Raw genomic sequence first — 25,254 nt, forward strand, 5'->3', positions numbered from 1 at the left:
TCGCTAAAAAGCTCAAAGCAGTCGGTGCAAGATCCAAGCTAAATCCCTCACCTGTCTGCTCTTTGCGACCCGAGGACTTTGTCCTGTGGAACGACTACACATTCCACTCTCGCAATAATAGCTTTTCGTACCTTTTCCTCCTTTAGTCGTTCCCTTTTTTCTTTCTTTTAGGAAGCCTGCTTGTTTGAACAAAGAAATATTTTAAGAGGCTTGTAACTTCGGGTGGTGTGTGTACGTGTGTGTGTGTGTGTGTGTGTGTGTGTGTGTGTGTGTATTGGATGCGGCCATAGGGACGAATGCTTCAGTGCCCTTCTCTGTTATTAGGCCTGCCCTGTCATTACGGGATTAAAGTGTAGGGGTTGGTTTGCATGTGTGTGTATTTGTGTGTGTGTATGTGAGTGTATGCATGTGTAATTTTATTTTTATTTTTTTGCGTGCATATGATCTCTTCAAGCCTGTTGTGCAATTTTTCTCACAATCAGAACACGCAGAGAAAACAAATGTCACTGTCATTTTTTCCCCATGTTTCTTATGCTTATCCCAGGTGCTTTTGACCTCTATCATAAATAACACTTCACTAAAGCAATCCCCAGGTTACTCAAACAGTGACTCCCTAATTAAATAGTCTTCGTAAGCAGTAGGAGGCTGAAAAACATTCTCCTGTACACTGCACGTCACATCCATCAGAGCACAGTGTGAAAACGCAAGCGCACATATAGGGACTGGCGGGGAATGGAAGGCGGAAGTGAAAGAGGCAAAAGACAAATGGAAAGAGATCAGGTTTATCACTTTGTAGTGGAGTGAAAAGAGGGATAAATGAAGGGATTGATGAAGAGAAAAGAAATAAGTCCATTATTTCGCAGGATCGTCGGCTTTCGGCTTATCCCTTCAATGGTCGCCACAGCGAAACATTCTCTGCACGTTTATTTGGCGTGTGTTTTTACACCGGATCCCCTTCCTACCGCAACCCTCCCATTTTTGGCCAAGCTTGGGACCTGCATCAAGGTTGCCTGTGGTGGCTGGGTGGGGCCACACCTGGTGGGGTGGAATTCGAACTCGCTGCGTTCTGCATCCCAACCCAATGCCCCACCACTGAACACCCGGCCCCCTAGTCCATTATTTCACAGGGATAATGTGGAGCGTGTATTAAATAGCCTTGTGCATTTGTGTGTGCTGATTCAGTGCTACCTCCCACATCTGCATGCCTTACTCTCACTCTGTGTGTGTCTTTCATGGGAGTAAATTTGCATGTTAATTTGCCTGATTTACTCCGTTTGCTGTTTTTTCCCTCCCAACCTAAAATCACTCCCTTTCTCATTTTACACTTCTAGGATTAAAAAGAGTGAAGTGAAAAGTATGGAGCATTTCCTGTGAACAGGGAAGGGTCTCATATCTGCACGGTTGTTCTTTCTCCCTCAACCCGTCCTTCTGGTTTTCCTTCTGTCTATTTTTCTTTTGTCTCTTTCTGTCTCAACTAGGCCCATTAGGCAAGCTGCCAGCATGGTCTTAGAAGCTTTCAGAGGTTGTTTGCTTTAAAAAAAATACCTTTCTCTCTTTAATCTGTCTTACTCTGCCTCTCTCTCATCCTTTATCATCAATATAGCACAAGTCTGCTAGGTTGTCACACAAATACAGCTGCTTTGTGTGTGGGCATATAGCATTTCATTTTCTGGTGTGTTGTGTTTATTGTGTGTGTTCTCTGTGAATGTGCAGGTGTGAATTTGCTGTACAGTCATGAATATTGCAGTGCGCTTCTATTGTGTGTTGTGCACAGGCACAAACATAGTGTGCTGAGAAAAATGGTGTACAACAGTAACGCATACGCACACACACAGACATTGTGTGGGAGCGGCTGGGTTTGGTCGGGGTCATTCGGTGCTTTTGCTCTGGCCCATTGACTCAGGATTGGTGCTCCAGTTTGGGCACAATACAGGGCTTTGCACCAAATACACACACACATACAAACACACACAATTGCACACACTGACCTGTATACACACAATCTCTCTGTCTCACACACACACACACACATACACACACACACACACACACACACACACACACAACCCAGTGAGGTTAAACAATGCAAATGCATTGAGAATGAAGGGTTACTCCTGCAATCCACTGTCCATACAACTGCACAGATGTGTGTGTATATCACATATCTCTGTTTATCCTCACAGGTTACCGTTCCTTTTTTATCTGCCTTCCCCCTCCCCCCCTTTCAACACTCTCTGTGTCATTGTGTTTCATTGTGCCGTCATTTTATAGCAAGGTCAGCTCTAATGACACACCAACAAACCATACACACAGCCCGGTCATAAAAATAAACAGCAGGTAGCAGAGATGTATCATTTCCATCACATTGGACTACCTACCTGGGTAGTTGTTGTGTCCCAAATCACACACTTTCAAGGCATGAGGCAGGGCAGAACTTGCCCTGCCTCAAATTCTATGTGCACTGACACTATTTCTAAGATAAAAACTGTAGTTGGCCCTTTTGTCACTCAAGTGACATGTGATGTGGCTCTTTGCATCTGGTTAGTAGGAGAGCTCCGATCCACAATAGACTACAGTCATGATTTATTTCAAAGCATTTGACTATCAGAGCTATCACTGTATCTCTCAAGATCAGATCAGTTGTGACAAATGTTGTGATTTGACTCTGCTGCTGTGCGTACAGGATATATCACTCCCCAGAGCTACTTGCAGAGAGACAGTCATACTGAAGCTCCCAGACCATTTTGCCTGAGGACAACAAGCCAAAGCTCCATTTGAAGTCTGATGTATCTGTATTTGCACGGGAAGATGGCTCTCACTTCGGCTGGAACTCTCATGGAAGTCATATTTTTTGCACCGACATAATAGGCACATACACATGTCAGAGACATTGCCACTCAAAGCATGTGGGGGTGGAATTGAGTGAGAATTCCCACCTGTAGAAGCATGCCATCTCCACTGAGCTAGATATACTTCGCAAGGGTTTCTTTGAGTTTGAAGGTGTTCGTGTTTGTCAAGACTGGAGCTCCTGAATGCAGCATTGGTGGCAGCAGGTATTTGTAGAAGGGATGGTGAAATCCTGGGGTTGTACTCTTATTTTACACACAAGTCCCGTTTTCTGTCAATTTACCAGACCAAAAATGATAAAAAGAAAAAGAGAGAGTAACAAAATGGGCTGCGCAATGTGACTTCCACATACACAACTCTACTATTCCCTGGAAAAACGGAACAGCTCACACCTCCTTCCGTGAACAGGGATAGCGCAAGCTCACTTTCTGGCAGTGTTGTTTCATCATCTTTTACTATCTTGTAGAACAGCACAGTGGTTGAGATAATAACGGTGGCTGCATGCACTGCCTCAAGCGCCAGGTAGTAAAAGCCTCTGCATTTATAGTCTTCTTTCTCAACCTTCACAAAGCCGATGCCTTTGCGCCTTTAGAACGAAGAGAGTGGAATATGACGAGGGGGAATGGGATTTGCAGGAGAGAATCCTGTCCACCATTTTGTGTGCCTGTGTGTATGGAGTATGTGAAGTGTGTTTGTCTGTTCCTCTGTATACTTTAGTAAGGCAAACTTGAAGAGTGTGTGTGTTCTGTTGACAGAAAGTGAATCCAATTGCTTATTGACCTCTGTTCCGCTCAAGAGCTCCTCTTTTGTGACACCTAACTTTATTACCCCCCTCTCCATTCAAGTCTTCTGTTGGGTTATAAATCTTGTAGAGTTTTACAACCTGTTACTCACTGTATGTGGCCGTGTGTAGGTATCAAGTGTGTGTCTCAGTGGCCTTTGGGAGGTGAAACCATTTCCCAGTGAGACTTGTTGTTGTTCCCTTTTCACTGTATCCAAGCAAATGTCTAAATGATACTAATTAACAAGATGAGGACCTGCAATAAAATGTCACACAATACTTCACAGATCACCCACCTAGATCTCATCTCTGCTCTGTCACTGACTAAACATCCTATAAACACATAAGTCACACATACAGCAACTTTTTGTCTATCTGATTCTAATATTGTTTTTTTTAAGACTGGATTTTCTTTCATTGTCTTATTCACACACAGTTATCTGAGAACAACTTTTGGTCAAAGTCTCTTATCTGTACCGGAGAACGGATAAGAGTTTTATGACAGTTGTAAAACTATTGAAAGTTCTAGTAACATCTTCTGTCACCCTGTTCCTCTTTGTCTGACCTGGTTGTTTTCCTTCTGCTTCCCCTTACAGAGACGCTGATCGACACGAAGTGGGCCGCGACAGAATTAGCCTGGACTGCTCACCCTGAGACTGGGGTGAGTTTACTGTACTGGGCAGTGTGCTTTGAAAAGGACAACACTGCTAGTTTAAAAATCAAAAAGATGTACCCAACGTACTTGTTATCGGGAGTTTTCCTTTGCAATTTAAATGTTCTGTGAAGGTATAGCCCTCAATCTACACCCTGTTGGTACTCAAGGGGTGTTTTCAGTGTTGAGCATATCTGTATAAAGTCATGCACAATTGTGCCTAAGCATACGGTAGCCTGCTCCCCAACTCTTTAAAGTTAAACAGTTCTGTACATCTTCATCATTAAATCACCCAATAGGATATGTTTCAACGTTTAAGAGGATGCGCCTTTTAGGGATCAGAAAACGATGCAGTGCAATCCAATTTCACTGACCCGCCCAGTCACGGATGTTCCTTTCCCCTTGCCTTAGTGCCATTAAAACACGTGAAAGCAGCAATTTCCTCAAGGAAAAAAAAACCCTTTAACTATTGAAATATTTCTTGCCATTGACCCGTTACACGTCCAGGCATCCAAATCTACCACACACAAAGTGCTACTGACAGCCTCATCTTGCTTTCCCATGTGGTCTCCACAATGGGCTAAAGAGGAGCAAAAAGAGTCTTGACCCCTTCTCAACTATACTTCAAAGACTGCCAGCACTCCTCCCCTTGCCTTTGTGTGGCCCAGTGACTTGGCCCTTGTGTTTTGAAAGGTGGGCCCCCATTTTTTATATTTTGTTTTTACCCCAAGACACTCACAGGGCCATTCCACCCCAGCTGTTCAAAGTTGCCCACCCTCCTTATTCTCCCCTTCCTTTACTTCCAAGTAACTAAGCACTAATGAAGCCAGACACACCAGCCACGTAAACTGCAACAATCAGTAGGACAACCCCCCCACAGCCTGCCATGCCCTCTGTCTCCTTCCTTTTCCCTCCTCCATCCATCCATCCTTCTTTGCCTCACTCTGCTCTCCTCTTGTTAAGCTTTAATGCAGCAGCAATGCTCCCACCGGCCCCTTCCAGAATATCATAGGAATTGAAAAAAACACCTCCCTGTTAACTTTCTAACCAAGCCCATAACAGATGCTCCTTTTCAAGAAATGTACATACAGTTTAGACCCTTTTTCACTACAAATTACCCAGATCAACAAACAAGGACGATGAAAGTTTGGATGAATTTCTCTAGAACCTTCAACCCCTTTTTTCTGTTGCTATCAATTATGCTTTTCCCTTGTTTTTATTTCTATGCTTTTGTTGGAATGGGATTGGCACAGCCTGTTTTTTGTGAGGTTGTTTAAGTGGAACTGATAGAGAAAGACAATAATACAAAGAGAGGGAGACAGTGATTAACAGCACAACAAACAAACATTTTTTCCCACAAAACTATCTTAGAAAATAGACCCGCTCACAAGCAGACTACACACACTCTCCTAAGGATGCTGTCCAGCCAAGTTTGAGTCACAACATCTTTGTCTTGTTCCACCGTGTTGCACAACATATACTTGTGTATATATAGCAACAGCCATTGAATTATACAAGGGAACACAAGCTGTGTCCCTTTGTGACAGACAAAACAGAAGCAGCAGGTGCATAGATGAAACTAATGCAAACATACCTGGAATGTGCAAAGGCCACTGGTGTGAATAAATGTACATTTACAGTATTGATACTTGGAAGGCGCTGTCTTCAGAGACCACCCACATCATAAGGTTTTTGTGCACGTGTTCTTTTACCGTTGTGTTTACGCTTTGGTATGTGTTCCTCAGTCTCACTGTCTGCATCTGTTGTTACAGCCTGTGGCAACTTTGCATTATGCATGTTTGTGATTAAGTCTGTGCATCTCCCTATATTTTGTGTGTGTGTGTTTGTCTATATATTATCTATTACTAAACATGGGATATGTACGGGGAATTCCACTTTATAGCTGGGCTGTTCTCAGACCTGAAACGTTACCTTCAGGGTTTTCCATAACTTTACCAATAACAATGTGCCACGTAAGTTAGCCTGTGGAGATAATAACTATTGTTGGTATATTGCTATCTGCTTCACAGACCCTCAGCTTGCTATGGCATGTTATGAACACATTAAAATTTGCCTAAAGTTAAGCTGAAAAATAAAAGCACACCAACTGCTAGCAATGAGCATGTTGAAGTAAAGCTAATAATACTAATTTTAGTTTCCATCAAGGCTGATTACAATTGATGTTTAGACTGAATTCATCTAAGGTTAAAAAAAAAAAAAGGTTTATAAAAATGTCAAGATATTCTGCAGCAAAAACCTGTTTCTCCGTTGTCTATTCACATCCCAATTGCGTTTCAAACCCTATAGTTTTGCCAAATTATTATGAAATAAATTGCGCCATAGATGCTATAAACTTGAAACACTAGAAACGCTGTATCACAGCAGCATTGTTCTTTGTAAAATTGAAAACTTTTTTTTTTGGAAAGGACAAAAGAGAAAGCTGAATGGATTTCAAATCTTGTGTAACGATTCATTTTGTTGGAAATCAATGCCAAGAAACTTGACCCTTTTTCACTGACCTACTTAATTCATTCAGGCTTGGTAAGTAGACGCTCAGAGCGTTTGGCCACTGGTGCGTGTCCCCCGGGGATGACCTCTGGCTTAACACACGCATGCACAGACACACACCTACACATCCAAACAGCCAGAATCACACAGGCAGTCAGACTCACACAAGCCTGTTCAGACAAATACACAATCCTACACACCCATAAACACTTGGCTATATTGCTCTTTCGCTGTGGATGATTTATTACACTGAACTAAATACCCATTGACACTTCATGCTTTTAGCCATCCCATTGACCTGGCTGGTGATTATCGATTCCCCCTGGTCGTTTTCTCCTTCTCTCTCGCTCTCATCAGGCCATCGTTTTAATGCCACAGCGGAGCTACACCCATTTTCTCTCTGTCTCCCTCATGGCCCTCAGGGTCTTGGATGAATAGCCTTGTCTCCACCACATCCATATCACAGCCTTAATTAAGATGCTCAGAGCTCAGATGGAAACAACTGCCTCTAGAGAACAAATTTGTGCTTTTATGCTAGAGTTCTGAGAGAGTCAAATGTTCCGAAGCAAACTTCTCTCTTAAGAGTACAAGCATAGTTATTTAGTTTTCTATATATAAGATCTATATATAATTTTTTCTTTTACTTTAACACCACAGGTTCATTCATGGGTTTAAGAAGCGAGTCCAATGAAAGCCATTTTACACAAATAAAACAATATTACTTGCCTTTGAATGTAAAAGTTGCTATGCGAATAAATTTGCTAGGCCTGGGCTTTGCTAAAAAAAATTTATGCACTCTCTATGTCTAATAGGAAAAGGGAGCAGATCCCTCATCACACTTGCGCAGTTATATTATACACACAGGAATCGCTATTTGAAGTGAAATGATTTAATCGTGGTGTCCTCATTTGAGATTGAAAAATGCATTAGATTACAGTGTCTCGCAGCAAAGCTTTTACAGTCTAGTTTGCTTTTGCTCATTTAATGAAGCTGGTAATCAAAGTTTAGAAAATTTAATCCCATTTTATCCTGAGTAATTCACCCCCTGGGTACTGCAGTAGCATTGAAAGATGTAGAGGAGTGTAACAACTGAAACGCATGAAGGTTAACCAGTGCCTTCCCTCTGTCTTTATTAGAGGACATTGCGATCATTGCTCTGTAATTGAAGCGTAATTGGTTGTGAAGCCATGTGCCTGCTGCTTCCAAACAGATATGAGGTAAACATGCTGTGGTGGCTCGGTGGTGTGGAGGTGACAGGTTGCTGTAATTGTGATGAATTTGCAGACTTGGTCCCTGGCTTTTCGTTACACTAACTAGAGATGAAAGGCGGAACTTGACAAAGGCAAGGGAATGTAATTGAAAATACCCAGAAAGGGTGCCAAGATGGATACATGTACATTCTGGAAATCAAACCAAATGTCTCTGACGTCTCTGTATTTTTCTGTTTACAACCTCTAAACTGTTTGTCTTTCCCTTCTACTCTCTTTGCAGTGGGAAGAGGTGAGTGGCTATGATGATGCCATGAACCCCATTCGGACGTACCAAGTCTGCAATGTACGTGAGCTCAACCAGAACAACTGGCTGCGCAGTGTGTTCATCTCGCGAAAGGATGTGCTGCGTGTATACGTGGAGATGAAATTCACAGTGCGTGATTGCAACAGCATTCCCAACATCCCAGGTTCCTGCAAAGAGACCTTCAACCTCTTCTACTATGAATCTGACTCAGACTCTGCCACAGCCTCCAGCCCTTTCTGGATGGAGAACCCTTATGTGAAGGTGGACACTATTGCCCCAGATGAGAGCTTCTCAATGCTCGAGACTGGACGAGTAAACACTAAAGTCCGAAGTTTCGGGCCCCTGTCCAAAGCTGGGTTCTACTTGGCCTTCCAGGACCTCGGTGCCTGCATGTCACTCATTTCCGTGAGAGTGTTTTATAAGAAGTGCTCCACGACCATTGCCAACTTTGCTGTTTTCCCAGAGACAGCAACTGGGGCTGAGGCCACATCCTTGGTCATTGCACCAGGGACTTGTGTCCCCAATGCCCTGGAGGTGTCCGTGCCACTAAAGCTTTATTGCAATGGAGATGGGGAGTGGATGGTTCCTGTAGGTTCCTGCACCTGCGCTGCTGGTTTTGAACAAGCAATGAAAGAAACCCAATGTCAAGGTGAGAATATTCACAACAAATATTTTATGTAAATGGTAAATGTTCTGCACTTATATAGCGATTTTCTACTTATTGGCACTCAAAGCGCTTTACACTGCTTTTTATTCACCCATTCACACTCACAATCACACACACACTCATACACCGATGGTGGAGCTGCTATGCAGCTGGCCAACACTCACCAGGAGCAACTAAGTTGGGGTTCAGTGTCTTGCTCAAGGACACTTTGACATGTGACCGGAGGAGCCGGGGATTGAACCAACAACTGTGACATTGGTGGACAACCGCTCTACCTTCCTGCGCCACAGTCAAACTAGAACTATTCATTTTTTGCAAAGGTGGATTAATGAAGGTGTTTAACAGATTATGCAGGACTCAGGCTCAGTGTCAACTACTGAACTTAATAAGTAAAGAAATTTTGAAAACATTTACAAAACAATGTGTGTGATTTTTAGCTTATTGTGTTGTCTTGCCTCCCTGGAGGATGACGAGGAGGTCTTTCCCCTCGCGATCAATAATGTAGTGCGTTATTACTGTTGATAAAAGTAACATTTTTAAAACTTCTATGCAGAATACATTACAATGAGCAAGTAGCAGGGAATCAAAGTCTAGCTGAAGGACACTTCATCATGACAGTTTTGAACACACACTGTGGAAGATTTAATCTGTTCTGTTTTGGCTACAGTTTACTCTTTGTATCCCAGATGCCACATTATTATTAGCCATTTATTTGCTTCTTTGACACATGAATTTGATGACTACAATGTAAAATAACAAGGTAGATGACACAGTGGGCAGGTGGCTGTTTACTCGTCTGACCTCAGGTTTGGCGGTTCCCCAAATAAATGGAAATACAGTACAGGGAAGGCTGTCTGTTTATGAGAGCTGGAAGGCCCTATGATGGCTTCAGGTCTGATGAAAACATGACGGGTTCACAGAGGTGAGAGCAAGGTGAATTTAAACAACACAGTCTTGCCTGAAATGGAGTGTAGGTGACAGCAGGGACAGAGAAAGAAAAATGAAAAGTGTGTGTGTGGTTGTGTATTTAGATGTATGGGGGCGTAAAATTAGGCCAAGGGAGCGATGAGAGAGATAGAAAGGATGGCACTGTCAGGGTTATTGATCAACAGGGAAGATTGCGAGGTGTCTGCATGTATGGTGTGTGAAGTTTGCATATGATCTTTGCCCTGCCTGGGTTCACAGGGGTAATACCTCTTCTTACGGTCTAATCATAGTAGCCATTTGCCCTGTAAACTCGACTGTACATGCTTCAAAGGGATATACAAACAAAGGGGTTCAGAAAAGACAAGAGTATGTGCATGTTAGCAGCATGAAGTACATTAAAGTAAATAGTAGATACCTGCTGGTTAAATTGACGTCATGATACAGACGTGGACGAGCCGCTGTAAAATGGACTTTACAGCAGAGAGATGAGTGCCCATAGTTGTAGTCAGGTAAAAAGTGGGTTGATACTTTAAACTGACAGCTTCTGGTATACCCTGGATATTGAATGTGTGCTGACCTTTCGAGGGCGATTGTGCATGTGTGGTAGTGAGAGACAGAGAGCGTAGTAAATCTAAAGCATGGTGTATGTGGTTAAAAACTCATTTGTTTCTTCCTGGCAGCTCAGGGTTAAAGCCCTAGTGAATGGTCTGATGAAATGTTCCCTAATCAAGCTTCACAGGGAAACCACAAGGGATAAATCTCTTTGGCTGTGACTCTCTTTCTCTGCTTTTCTGTCCTCATTCCAACATGCAGCATCTCCTCCAGCCACACCATAATTTCTCTCCCTTTTTCGGCACTGGTCTTTACCTTTTACAACCCTAATCTGAAGGCCGTTGCTCTCATTAATACACCACCGGAGTTGCAGTAAGGATGTCCGCATTAATATTAATCAATGAGCCTTTTTTGCCTTTCCACTCATTTGCTGCACATTTTTCACCACCAATATTCTTCACTTTTTTCTTCATGCTCCACACTTTCCAATTTCAGCATTCATTCTAATCACTTCCTTAAGCTCTATGTTCTGCATGAGAGGATAAGACACAGGGGAGTGGGGAAGAGGGGGGAAAAGCTCCTGCAGGATTAGCATTTTCCATGCCTCCACCTCTTCCACCTCTACCTCCCTTTTTCTCTTCCCCCTTGTTTCTCTTTTCCCCCTCATTCTTTAGCAGTTGCTCTAAGAAGAAAATGGATGAAAGGAAGAGGATGACCCCTTTGCTCACTGGAAGTGATTGATCAGCACTTTTAGCCCTTCTCTAAAAAAAAAAAAAAAACTTACTTTAATGCAAATGCCCCCTCAACATCTTTACCTTATACTGGGTGAACTTATATGACATTGGTTTGGGTTGTATCGAATAAAACAAACTCGTCTCCAACCTGGTAAAACTCAAGGTTATGTGGTCTCTGTTTATCAACCAGTACTTCCTGAGGTGCAGATGACTCTGATTAATGGTGGAAGAACAAATACACTCAGTGCTAATGCACACGGTGCAGTCAACCGGTGGTTTTGAGCTAATATTGAACTTTCAGACACATAAGAAACAGCAGGAGCAGGAAGTATTCTGCTGTATATTTGACCTCCATCCTTGGGTGCTTTCATCAGGGAGCGAAAAACAAACTCACGAGCTATGGTGATAATTATCATTCATAGGAACAAACATGGCAGCGTGTCCTTGACATTGACAAGCTATCGCACTAGTGGGTCAGCTAATCAACTGGCCCCTGTAAACTTTGCCCGTCGTAGCTGCTCTCGTCTTTTTTATTTATTTTTTTATTTTATTAAGCACCGCAGCACACTCATTCATCTTTTAACGAGGCGGTTTATCAAAGATATGGAGCCTGCCAAATTGTTCTGGATCAGAGTCCTGCTGTCGGTGTTTCCCTGTACGTCTGCAACTTATCATTTGAGTTATAAGCTTCCAAACACCTTCTATAAACCTACAAAGGGTATCGAAAAAGGCTAGCAGTGTTTTCATCTGATTATCTAGGCAAATGTCCACTTATGTGGCGCCTTTATCCAAATCTAGGCTTCAGCTAATCAAGTACCATTGTAGGTTAAACTATGTTAAAGTTTTTGCGAAGGAAGGGATTATACTTTTTCAGAAAAGCCTCTCAGCATGGAATGCACTGGAATGACCGTTTTTGCACAGTTGCAGACCCATGTTTATGTACACACTGGCATGTCGTATGTGTGCGTCTCTGATTTTCTGTGCATGTTAAAATGCATTTCAAAAAAAAGTCTGAATTCCGATGAGAAGCCCAATGCCAGCGTTTTGGCTCTGAAGGTCGTGTATGTAAATTGAGTTGACAGTCTGTTCATGTTAGCATGGGTTTACGCAAACCCTCTGCTTTCCCATTACTATTTTCCAAAGGTGTGCTCTATAAGCAAAGGGAAAGGGGAAATGTGGGGATGAGTGGATGAACACAAATATTCTGTACACAAACAAGGACATGCTAAACACACCAAATAGTATGTGTCAGTCATTTAACCGGTGAGCTGGAACAGAATTTTAAATAAAGCTCTATGCAACCATAAAATTACCCAATAAACTGTATTGAAGACATTGTCCTGCTGCAACTAGGACGTCTGCATACTAGTAAAAAGTAAAACGTCATTCCATGCCCGCGTAGAAAATCGGGCTCACATGTAATATAAATGTTGTAAAAGCTTCTCCATAGTACATTCCAAATCATGACATTCTTTGCCAACATTTGATCTCATATCTTCATCCACCTTTCCATCTTTTGCAATCAGCTTGCAGTCCTGGCACCTTCAAGTCCAAACAGGGAGACAACTTCTGCTTGCCTTGTCCAGCCAACAGCCGTGCCACCTCAGGAGCAGCCAGCGTTTGCTCCTGTCGGAATGGTTACTACCGCTCAGACACTGATTCTCCTGACTCACCCTGCACCAGTAAGTAAATATAGAAACAGGTTTGCATGTCACATTCAGAAAGTAATTAAATGTAATATAAATCAAAGAGCATAATTACTGAGTCTGTAGTAAATGATTCCCAATCACCCCCCTTTTGAATTCTGCCCTCAGTAGCTGATAAAAGCTCTCAGGAGTACTTTCCCACTACGCCACACAGATGGCAAACAAGTTTGCTTGCTTTCCCAACGTTATCCAAAACTTTATCATCCAGCACCTCCCCCACAAGCCTCACCGCAAAGCCTATCTATTTTCAGTGCTGCCATGAAAGTAGCGGAATATTTCTACTAACTGTGCCTTCGTTAAGAGACAAACACACACACACACACACACACACACTGGAGCTAATTCATTCACCGCTGAACAGAGCAAAAGATTCCTTTTTCTGTTGCTGGGGTGGGGGGCTGCTTCTCTCACAGTGCAGTGAGAGATAAGGCTCTGGTAATTGGATAAGAATTGCCAGGGCTCTGCCAATAGTTTGTCTCGCTCGTCCCTCCCAGCAGTTTGCACAGTCGCACACAGACACATAGTCGAAATGAGCATGCAATTCAAATTTGAACTCATGTCCTATTTTTTTTTCTTCTTTTTCTACAAAACTGCTCAAACCATTTTGTTATGTAGGGGAAAAAAAGTTAATTCATGAAAAATGTACTAATACCACAGCGCATAGAAAACTCTTAGGTCATGAATTGTGTTGATAGCAGATATAGAATAATGGATGTATGTGTGTATTATGATATGTCAACAGTGTTTTTCAGTTTGAATCGCTGTCTATTGTCAGTATGTCTCTGTACTGTCACCAAGAAAATTTTCTTTACACCTATTGTGCATGGAGATTAAATTCGTTCTCATTCCAAACCTATTTACCTCATCTCATCCACGCTTTGCCACCCTTTTGCAGCTGTTCCCTCTGCACCACGCAGCGTCATCTCCAGCGTGAACGAAACCTCACTCGTGTTAGAATGGAGTGAGCCACGTGACTTGGGCGGCCGCGACGACATCTTCTACAACGTCATCTGTAAAAAGTGCCTGCCTGAGCGGGGGATGTGCTCGCGGTGTGACGACAATGTTGACATTTCGCCACGGCACCTGGGCCTGATGCAGCGCCGTGTGGCAGTCCGCAACCTACAAGCCCACACACAGTACAGCTTTGAGATCCAGGCGGTCAATGGTGTTTCCAACAAGAGCCCCTATACACCTCAGTTCTCTGCCGTGAACATCACCACAAATCAGGCTGGTAGGTATAGTTGCAGACTCATTCCTACCCTTCACAACTCATAATTACAAGCAGGCTTTGGCAACTTTAGAAGATTGGAATAAATATGCACAAGTATTTCAGAGGATACGTTCTCCACCAGAGAAGATCAGTTTCTAGTGTGTATGTAGGAGTATGTTACATGTTTTCCCTTTGAACAGGGATTGAGAAGCAAGACATTCTTCTCAATGAGCTTAGAAAGGGACCTTTTTCACACACCCACAACATGCTCTGTACTAACACCACTGCATATAGCAATAGCGAGGCAGCGTGTATTCAAAATGTTCAACCTTCAGTTTTCTAGCTGCCCACTGCTTCCAACCCACCACTCCTCAAGCCCACATCAACAACAGCAACTAGGCCAATGTCGCAATCGGTGCTGAGATTAAATTTTTTTCTTCCATGGACAGGATTGAAACCCAGCTAATGAATGTGCTGAATAACTTGGGGTAATATTGATAAGCTATGGGTTATGTTGCATTTTATTACTTTTACTATACAATTTGTGTGGAAAATATTGGATGGAAAGGGATAGATGGGTAGGTGGGTAAGGTAGATAAGAAGATTTTTAGACACTGTTTCTGTAATTACTTTTGAAATTGATCATTTCAGCTCACCTATAATGACCTCAATAAATTTCAGTGCAGTTGAGTTTACTCTACACTTTTGTTGAGGTTCTCCCATGGCTCTTAATTTATGCCTTGGATGTGTTTAGCCGCTATGTTAAATTTACTCTTTCTGCAGACTTAGACAACACCAAGGATTATCCCTCACTCCATCCCCCATCATCTCTCTCTTCTTACCGTGGCCTTGCCCTCATCACCTCTAACCTTGTGTTCCTGGTCCTAAAAGATGCTTTAGGAATGCCTTCTTTTTGTGTGTCTAGGACCCAAAGGCCCCAACAGGGCCTCATGTGAGTGCCTCATTGTTTTACAAGGAGTCTTACACTGAACTGACACAGACCACTGTCCATCTTTGGGTGCTGGGGGTCATGTGGTTGCAGAGAGAGCAGTGAAGGGAAAGGAGGGGGCAAGAGAGCATCAGCTGTGATCAGATTATCCCCTGGTGTAGTCCCAAGACCATCCCTGCATGTGCATTCACCTTTTAAGAACCAAAATAAATACAAGAGCAGTGATAAGCCACAGGGGCCACCTCCATGGTTACTTCAACGTCTTCTCTCAGAGGACGGCCCCTAATCCCTTGGCCCGAGTAACCAGGGGATCTGCCTAGGAAGTATTGTGTTCATGGGGAGAAAAAGAGACATGGGAGGCCTGGGTGGTTGGGGCTGCCTGGGGAGGGAAAGAAGCAGCGATGGGAGGTTTGGGAACCAAAGAGAGAGAGTGAGAGAGACACATGAATGTCTGGTGACAAACACTGGCAGAAATGGGAGAAGGGAAATGCAAGGGGAGGATCAAAGAACCTAAAACTGGGGATTAAATCACTTTTAACACAAATGGGGAAAGGGTGGGGGTGGGGGTGGGTGAAGGAAGGGATAGAGGCTAAGTGAGAGAGAGGGCTTGGAACTCTGCAGTGTTGAAAAGCAAGATGAGAAGTGAAGAACCGAAGAGTTGACAGTGAAAAGGGAAAATTTATAGAAGCTGATTCTGTGAATAAGTAAAGGACAAAGTGGGGAACTTGAAAAGAGTGTACTAGTGGAGATAGACAAAGTTATGAAAAAAAAAACAGCGATGGAGTAGACTGAGAGGAGGGAGTGAGTCAGAGGTACAGAACAAGCCTGAACTTAGAAAGCAAAAAGAGAGACAGGGAGGCAGACAGCACTTGGCCGTTAATAGGCAGATGTGAACAAAGAATGAAAAGCTCAGGTGGGTGGAGAGCCAGTGTGTTTTATGCCCTTCTGCAACTGTGTGCGTCCACAAACCAATGCACGTCTATTTGTGTATGTTATATAAATTAAGTCGTATTTATAGTCCATGCACATTGTAATGCGTGAACATGTATGCTGAGTGCAAAATGCATAGACTGACACTTCTGCTAGACAAAGAAGGAAAAGTGCAGCAGTAGTTCAGCAAGAATTCTGTTTAATATGGGAAACCTCTACATCTGTATGTGACTGCTTGTTCCGTGCTTGCCTACAGTTTGTGTATGCCAGAGAGAACTGTGGGTACCAGAGACGTATCCATCAGTTTTGCAGTTTGATTCTCTTGTCATAGGAGAATTAGACATCCCCTCTCTCTCCCCAGGGACTCTGTGAGGGAGAATTTGAGCATTAGTGGGGAATGGGTCTGCATACTAACTATTGGCCAAAGCTTTTCACAAAGCTCACAGCCTAAGACTTTGTGATTGGGCTTCTGTAGACACACAAAGGGCATAGAACTTGAAAACAGAAAATAAGAGAGAGAAAAAAATGTTCTTTTATTTGCTTTGCCCTGTGCAGCTCCATCTGCAGTGCCTACAGTTCACCTGATGGCGGCCACAGCGAGCACCATGAGCCTGTCCTGGCTGCCTCCCGAGAAACCCAACGGAATCATTCTGGATTATGAGATTAAGTACCATGAGAAGGTAAGCGGCAGTGTAAGTCAACGCCTCTAATTCAATCCAATTTCGTTGACTCGCATGGTCTCGTTTTTATGTGTGTTTCTGTAATTGTGGAAGACAATGCCTCAGCTGATAAACACATGGCTGCAGTGAGGCAAGTCACCATTTCCAATCTTAGCTTGTGTGATCATCCTGTAGTATTCCTTTCTTTCATTCCCTCTGTCTTTCCGTCCCTCTTTACCTCCGTCTTTACTCTCAATCCTTTTTCCATATTTCTATCTTCCCTTATCAGCACCTCATCCACCTCTCCCTCTGGCCCTCCCTCTTACCACACATCCTTTTTTTTACTCCATGCATTAAAAAAATTCTCCACAGGCCCAGAGAGTTGCTGTTGCTCTGGGAGTTAATGCAGAAATAAGGTTTATATTCCTGTTAGATTAGCACTGTGACTCTCTTTCTCTCTGTCACTCTTGTCTCCATATTTTATGTCACCTGCCTTAGTGATCGGATTGGTATCACAGAGTTGATAATCATGTATAAGATAGCAAGATGTTGTTTTTTAAATCACTGACTGTCTATGTTGAACAGGATCAAGGTGAAGCAATTGCCCATACCATGACTGCCCAACGGAGCAACGCCCGCATTGAGGGTCTCAAGGCTGGTACACCTTATGTGGTACAGGTCCGTGCCCGAACAGTGGCTGGTTATGGCCGATACAGCAGCCCAGCCGACTTCAGCACCAACCTGCAAAGTATGCAACTCCTGTAGAGTTTCTACCATATTACTCAGAGATTTGTGTGGCTTAGCAGCAATGACTCTATAGCAGTGTTGAGCAGAAGCTCATGAGCATAATGGAGGCTCAAAAGCTTACAATTTTAGAAGCTTCTATGCCTGTTTTTCATGCAAAATAGCCTTGTTGTTGACAAATTGACATTTGGTCAAAATCGATCACTTCTTACTAATCAGTCAGGCTATTAGCATCACTCTTGGTCTACATCACACTCATCTATAGGCAGACAAACAAAAAAGAGCTGGATAGTTTGTCTTCCAGGCTTGATGAATAAATGTATTAGCCCTGAGTTGCTCTGCACTCTGCGTAATACATCCTGAAGAGCACAAGGGTGTGGTTTTACTTAGTAAGCATACAAACCTAATGGAGTCATGAGAGGGATGCAAGCCTATTTATTTACACCAGTGCACACGTGGTGGCACAATCTTGAGTTATACAAAGTGATTGCATCTAGTGTGTGTATGTTTGTGACATATCTGTGACTTTCTCTCTTTACCACTTAAAGCTGACCCTCCGAAGTCATGGCAGGAGCAGCTGCCACTCATCGTGGGATCAGCCACTGCCACTTTCGTCTTCATCATTGCAGTGGTGGTCATCGCAATCGTCTGCCTCAGGTCAGAATAAAACTTCACTGTCAGCTCCTCAAAATGTCACAGCAGGTGAAAGATGAGCATAGGCCTACTGGGCAGCAATAGTAGAAGAGAGGAGAGCACTTCTGTGCTGACTCATTCAGTTAACCCTACAGAAAACGTTCACAGAAACATTGGTGTCAAATATTTTTCCTTCAAGTTGGAAAGCATTCGGATAGCTTCAAATGTCAACTTTGTTGCATGTCCTCCAAATCACCCAGGAGCAGTCTCAGTGGACTGCTGGGCCACCTGTGAGGCCACAGAATGCCAGATTAGCCTTCTGAATCTGTGAATAATAAACAGCTTTGGCCGAAATGCTACTTTGCTCACTGGACACAGCATGGTGGAACAGCTGTTGGGCCTGATAGGCCTGGCCTCGTGGCCCAGCACTCAGAATCAACTGTGCGGATGCCCCACCACAAAGAACCCAGATGTGCCCATGTCTACTGGGCCCAATTGACTAGGAAGATTCGAGCGACTGCTCACACCTTTCAAAAAGTCAAACACTGCATCAGCTGGGTCTAACCACACTCGTTTATCCTTATACCACTCATTTGTCAAATAGAAAATGCACTGTGTGTGTATATCTGTTTATGTGTGAAATGTTGGCACCCACCCACCACTGACTGGCGCCCACTGGGATCCCTCTACAAGCCAGTTCAGGCAGCGGCTGACAAGCGTGGGCATCAGTCACGCTAGACTGAATAATAATTTCCCTGGCTCCCCCTCCTCTCCTTCTCCCTACTGCCTCTTCACTCTCTTCTATTTTCACACCGCTACATTGTGTCTCTCTCTCTCAGGGTCTTGGCTTAGCCGCTGGTCTGACTGCCACAGAAGAAGAAGGAGAAAATAGTAATAATACAAAACGCAGAGCTTCGGCATGTTCCAGAACGGAATTAGAATTTGAAATAAGATGCAAATTACCATCGGGTATTATTGCCCTGGTTACTGGTTAGACAACAAAGGAAGCACATTAACATGTAATTTTAACAATCCAGCCCCCTCGCTCTGTCATCATCTTTGCCCCCCTCCCCAAGTGCAGAGGGGACACATGCAGGAAGACGTGAATACAGAAACGGAAAGACACAAGTAAAAAAAAAAAGAGAGACGAGGGATGGATAAAAGAGGAAAGACAGAATGGGAGAGTGAGAGCAAGATAGCGAGAATCCATGAGGAGAAAATAAGAGGCAGATTGAAATGAAACGAACAGTGTGATGTCTGTAGGGTGAGAAAGGCGACAGCTGAGCCTGCGGTTTGAGTCTGCTTTTGTCTCAGCTGCTCATTTTGGGAGCACCGATAGTGAATGGCTTTCACCTGCTGCTTCATACAATGCTACGATATCCTTTTGTTTAGACTCAAGTTAGAGTCCCTGAGTGTGAATCGTTTTACCACCAGGCAGTGATACAGTCTTTATGTACAACGCATCCCTCGCTTCCAAAGCAAAAAAGACTAAACATCTTCACCAAGTCATGTGTTTGTGTGGCTGCAGACAATATTATTAGCAATCTGTTTTCTTCTCTTGCCTTTGTTCCTTTCCAGTATCTGCTCCCCGCTGTGTAGAGTCCACGTGACTCAGTTTGTGTTTTCATCTTTCCCAACAGAAAGCAGAGAAATGGCTCAGAGTCGGAGTACACAGAGAAACTGCAGCAGTACAGTAAGTCTCTTAGCTGAGATGCCCCTCCTTTTTGCATTACACCACATCCCAACAGCGACATTCTGCCTCAAGTTAAGAATGACTGAGCAACCCCTAGCCAGTTAAGAATAGCTCACGCAACATGAACTGACTCGATTATCTAGTGCAGTAATTAAGTAATATGAAAGAGCTTCCTTGAATCAGAAAAGATTATCCTTAAAGCGTTATGCATCGTTATTTCTTGTTCGCTTTTTTTGTTTGGCAGCATAGATTCACTTTCCTGTTCTTGCCACTGAATCCCCTATAGTAACGCCCGGAATGAAGGTCTACATTGATCCTTTCACCTACGAGGATCCCAACGAGGCAGTGCGCGAGTTTGCCAAGGAGATCGACGTGTCCTGCGTGAAGATCGAGGAGGTCATCGGCGCAGGTAACCCACCAAAGCTCCTGAGCTACAGGGGGAAGACTGCTAGTCACCTCCAGGCCATACCGTTAGAGGACTTCACACCAAGCGGTACTTTCACTCAATTCATCGCTAGCCCTCTCCTTGCTCCCTCCCCTACCACACTCGTCACCTTTTAGGAACCCCTTTGCCGATCTCTCCAGCATTCTCCTTTGTTTAAAGCATTAGAATTTACAATATGTCCTTTAGGTTAGCAGGACTCACAGTCGTAGCACCCTTGTGATGTTTACCATGCCATGTGCATTTGGAGTAGCTGTAATACCTTTGGTTTGGTGGATTATCATTTTACCCGTGTTCTATTAACGGAGCCCAATCCTGGAACAAGATGCTGTGTAAGGGAATGATTTGGTTTAAATAAGTATGACACAGCAGTCATTTCCAAATGATTTGAAAATCTTCTTAAAACTAATGGAAGCAGATTTTGGACACCGCAAGCCCCATACAGAAAGGATTTAATTCTCTGGGGAAGATTTTAATCCTGTCCGAGCGCATGTGTGCGATTCTTCTCCTATCTCTTCAAGTATTAATTACAGTTTCATTGTTTTTTGGCACATTTGTTGGCAGTTAATTTTTTTTTACTTCCCTATACAGATTTCAAGATGTAAGACAGAATATTTGTGCACAAAATTTTCCATTTCCAATGTCTAAACCTTGGCAGTTGCCCACAATTGACTTGTCTGGAGTAATAAAATATTTTGGTTGATTACTGATATACAGTTATTGAAAGCCCATGTTGAGATTAAGATTAACCTCCACATCAAATTGGTTTATGGTTGTTTTGCATAAAATTATTTTATGTGTGGTGGAATGGGCAATGTGCAGGGTTATACAAAGCATTTCATGTTAGCGTGGCTAATATTTATCACCTTCATCCCCTCGAAATATTAATCCTGTTCGAATGGGGCATAAGATATGATGATGCATCTAGTCCAGGATTGGCCATCCCTGACCCCGCCCACTTTTTTAGTGTCTTGAGAATGTCTTTTTAAAAAGGCTTCTACTGGATCACTATATCTGACCCCTGTTTCTGGCACTTACATTTCTTTCATTATGTCTTTATGTCCCGTCCCTTAGAAACCCTTAACATGTGTTGGATAAAGAAATAGTTCATGTATTTGATATTTTTGATATTTAGTTAATATCTCTGCTCAAAAGCTGCAGGATTTTGCCAAGTGAAGTTGAGTTTTCTTAGCATTGTATCTGAGCCATAAATGGAGGACGTTGTGATGGCAGAGATGGGAGTCCCAGCTACTGCTTCCGCTACTACCATCACTACTACTACTGCTACTACTACTACTACTACGACAGCTCTTCTACTGCTGAGGCTACTACTTGAAACCCGTCGCTTCCCAGCATTCGCCTTTAAAGTGACAAACCCTCAACCACTGTCTCCCCTGTCCCCCTCCTCTCCTCTGCCCCTTCCTCAATCCCCCCCTTCATTCCTTCATCCTCCATCTCCCCTGACTTCCTCCCCTGTCACCTATCACTGCCGTTGCCTAATTTTATTTCTTGCACTCCTGCACACGCTTGGTGTAGACTCGAAACGTAAAATGTCCACAACCCCAAAGCTTCTGTCTCCACCTGTCTCCTCGTCATGCGCTCGCTTCTCCAGCCCTTCTGAAGCTTAGCACCACCAATCCTTTCCCTTCCCTCCTCTTCTTCTGACCCCCTCAACCCCCTCTCAATTATCATCTACTTTACTTAATTTTTATTTGAACGTGCATTTTTTTGTAACTTCACATTCTATAATCATGCCTCACACTCGCCGTGCTGTTTCTTTTAATCTGTAGCTTAACAGCACAAAGTCACTGTGTGCTCCCCCTGTTACCACCATCACTTGACACTGGCCTAGAGTTCTGGCTTCTGTTGCAGCTCCCCCTGTCCCACCCCGTCCTGTTACCTTCCCTGATTCCTTGGTTCTAACCAGTTAACTGTCCCCTCTCCCCTCTTTTCCTCCACTCTCCTCCACTCTTCCATCATGCCTCTCTCCCCTCCCCTTTTCTATCTCTCTCCTTCCACCTCTATTCTTCTTTTGCTGTTTCTTTGGCTGTCTTACCTGGGCTCTCACAGGAGAGTTTGGGGAGGTGTGCCGTGGTCGCCTCAAGCTGCCTGGGCGGCGGGAGATCATCGTTGCCATCAAGACACTCAAAGTGGGCTATACTGATCGCCAGAGGCGAGACTTCCTGTCTGAGGCTTCCATCATGGGCCAGTTCGACCACCCCAACATTATCCGTCTGGAAGGTGTGGTGACCAAGAGTCGGCCAGTAATGATTGTGACAGAGTTCATGGAAAATGGGGCGTTGGACTCTTTCCTAAGGGTGAGTAAAAGAATAAAACTGTAACCACATTAGCATGTTAGCTACCTCTAAAAAAAATACATCTTTTATTCTATTACTATTGCAACACAACCAAACAATAAGCCCGTCCAAATCTGCTTGATCCTACATTTAGTAATCTCACTTTGTTTGGAGCTGTAAAAGTTCTTCTTAAGATGTGCAGCAAAGCAATGAATACCTGACAAATGTTGCATTCAGGCAATTGGTGACATTTACAAAGAGCTCAGTCTCCAATGAATTTCTGACTGAAAGTCATATCATACATTGTCAAAAATGAGGAGTAATGAAAGGAAATACAGAGAGTAAAAAAATTGGAGGGTGGGTAAATAAAAAGGAGAAAGATGTCATTGTGAAATGAAGGGAGATGAAACATTCAGCTAAGAGAACATATGCAAAGAACTTCAACAAAATATAAATACAGGTAGGACATATTCCTTTAAACATGCAACCTTGATCTCCAAGCCAATTCATCCTTGATATTCCCTTTCTTCCTCTGCCAGCTCAATGATGGGCAGTTCACAGTGATCCAGCTGGTTGGCATGCTGCGCGGTATCGCAGCAGGCATGAAGTACCTGTCAGACATGAACTATGTGCACAGAGACTTAGCTGCACGTAACATCTTGGTCAACAGTAATTTGGTGTGTAAGGTGTCTGACTTTGGACTATCGCGTTTCCTGGAGGATGACCCCACAGACCCCACCTACACCAGCTCACTGGTAATTCAGTTCATACATGCGTATGTGTTTGTGTGTGTCTACTAATGTTTGAAATCAATGTTTAAAAAGTGCTACATGCTTTGACATCAATACATCACTTTTAAAAATGAATTTCTTTACTTTCACAACATTGACTAGATTGAACAGTGAGTGACTATTCTAGGACATATTGGACACTTTGGTGGCTACATGATGTTTTTTTATTTTTTTCTTACCTTGACACAATCCTGTCAGTTTTCAACTGAAACTAAAGCACATTTTCAGCTATTTTCAAAAATAAATTAAGTTTCACAAATCCACAAAGTCATGTGAAATAAAACTTATTTATTGATATATTGATGTTAAAATGTACTTGTAGCACATTAAATATTCGTGTAGCTTCATGCTTATGTGCGTCACTTTCTGTGTTACTAACCTTGGAATATATATGGTGTTTGGGTTCTACAGCATGCACCCATCTGTTGTGTACCAACGTTTCCCTTAGACTGTGTTTTTCTCACCCTTTCTCTCCCTCTTGTATGTGTGCGACTCTGTGTTTGTGCTCCATCCCTCCAGTATTTCATGCTCACCTACTCATTCGCATATCCACAGGGAGGCAAGATCCCCATTCGCTGGACGGCTCCCGAGGCAATTGCCTACAGGAAGTTCACCTCAGCCAGTGATGTGTGGAGCTACGGTATTGTCATGTGGGAAGTGATGTCGTACGGTGAGCGGCCGTATTGGGACATGAGCAATCAAGATGTAAGAAATGAGGAATTGTTTTTCCCTCATAATTTGATATGTGCATAATTAAAGTCACATAGATAAAAGCATATATTTAAAATATAGTCTCTCTCACACAGCTTTTATCATTTTCCTGTTTTTACTATGACTGTTCTAAAGTCCTTTCCTTCTACATATCCACCTATTACCCCTAACAACTTAACTTATTCTGGCCGTATTTTTATTTTCTGCCCATTTAAGCCTATTTTCTGTTAATCCCTGAATGTTCCACTATTTTACTCATTCATGCACTTCCAGTCGTTCTCTTTTCAGCAACCCATCTCTCTCCTTATGTAGTCTGTTCTCCCTAAAGCACACTTTGTGATTAAACGTGATTGGGATTTCTCTGCGGTGCTTTCTCAGGTGATAAATGCTGTGGAGCAGGACTATCGACTACCCCCGCCTATGGACTGCCCCACAGCCCTGCACCAGCTCATGTTGGACTGCTGGGTAAAAGAGAGAAACCTGCGACCCAAATTCACCCAAATTGTTGCAACGCTGGATAAGCTTATTCGTAATGCTGCCAGCCTTAAGGTGGTCACCAACAGCACACAGTCCACTGGGTAAGTCTTAATAGTATGATATAAAATTATGTTGGTCACACTCCCTGTCAAACTTGTACCTCACTTGTAAGTCGCTTTGGATAAAAGCGTCTGCTAAATGACTAAATCTAAATATAAGCAAAAATTTAAAGCCGTGTGTTATCTAGAGCTGCAATCAAAGAAACAGACTGTCTGTCTGTGTTGAGGTTTATCAGGTGGGGTAGTATTTATATTTATGCTCACAGCATATTAGATATCAGTGCTGATTGCTTTCTAAAATTCTTCTCAGGTTTTCTAAATCCTAATTTTGAAGAGACCTGCTGGTGACAGATTACAGCACAAGGTCATATATGCATACTTAATTTAGTATAGTGAAGGGAGTCACTTGACTTCTAAGACACAGGATTACTGTCGGAGCCCTTTCATTTGAACATGAGCCAGAGTAACAGCAATAATGATTTTCATTGTGCAAATATTCCTTATCCAAGTTGATACAATGTACATGAGTCACTCTGACTCAGCTGAAACAACCTCTTAACACCAATAAAGTGCAGCTTACTTCCTATACAACTCTGTAGTTCTTACAAATGCGGCCAGGGTCATTATGCAAATCCAAATTACCATCGCTCAATACTGCCCTTAAAGCAACTCCTTCGCCAACTGGGAGCTCAATCAATGATGTCACATCTACATTTAGCTCCACTACCTTTGTCTGCAACCTGTTTCCTGGAAAGAATTTGGAAGAGAGA

At 43.1% G+C, this 25,254-nt stretch overlaps 1 protein-coding gene across 13 annotated transcripts in view; it reads left to right on the plus strand.

Moving 5' to 3' along the window:
- The window catches only part of LOC137131634 (ephrin type-B receptor 3-like), a 59,666-nt gene that overhangs the window by 25,350 nt on the left and 9,062 nt on the right, over positions 1 to 25,254 (plus strand). For 2 of the 13 annotated variants that reach the window (XM_067513151.1, XM_067513162.1), the window contains exons 2-14: positions 4,225 to 4,289; positions 8,280 to 8,952; positions 12,710 to 12,865; positions 13,785 to 14,120; positions 16,534 to 16,670; positions 17,223 to 17,385; positions 17,930 to 18,038; positions 19,655 to 19,707; positions 19,982 to 20,200; positions 22,220 to 22,467; positions 22,986 to 23,201; positions 23,757 to 23,942; positions 24,327 to 24,526. In XM_067513151.1, coding sequence (XP_067369252.1) covers positions 4,225 to 4,289; positions 8,280 to 8,952; positions 12,710 to 12,865; positions 13,785 to 14,120; positions 16,534 to 16,670; positions 17,223 to 17,385; positions 17,930 to 18,038; positions 19,655 to 19,707; positions 19,982 to 20,200; positions 22,220 to 22,467; positions 22,986 to 23,201; positions 23,757 to 23,942; positions 24,327 to 24,526 — 2,761 coding nt within the window. The remainder of the gene's footprint in view (positions 1 to 4,224; positions 4,290 to 8,279; positions 8,953 to 12,709; positions 12,866 to 13,784; positions 14,121 to 16,533; positions 16,671 to 17,222; positions 17,386 to 17,929; positions 18,039 to 19,654; positions 19,708 to 19,981; positions 20,201 to 22,219; positions 22,468 to 22,985; positions 23,202 to 23,756; positions 23,943 to 24,326; positions 24,527 to 25,254) is intronic. The other 11 variants (XM_067513160.1, XM_067513163.1, XM_067513161.1 and 8 more) reach the window with 9 other exon arrangements.

The sequence above is a fragment of the Channa argus genome, chromosome 8 (assembly GCF_033026475.1).
Source record: "Channa argus isolate prfri chromosome 8, Channa argus male v1.0, whole genome shotgun sequence".
NCBI lineage: Eukaryota > Metazoa > Chordata > Actinopteri > Anabantiformes > Channidae > Channa > Channa argus.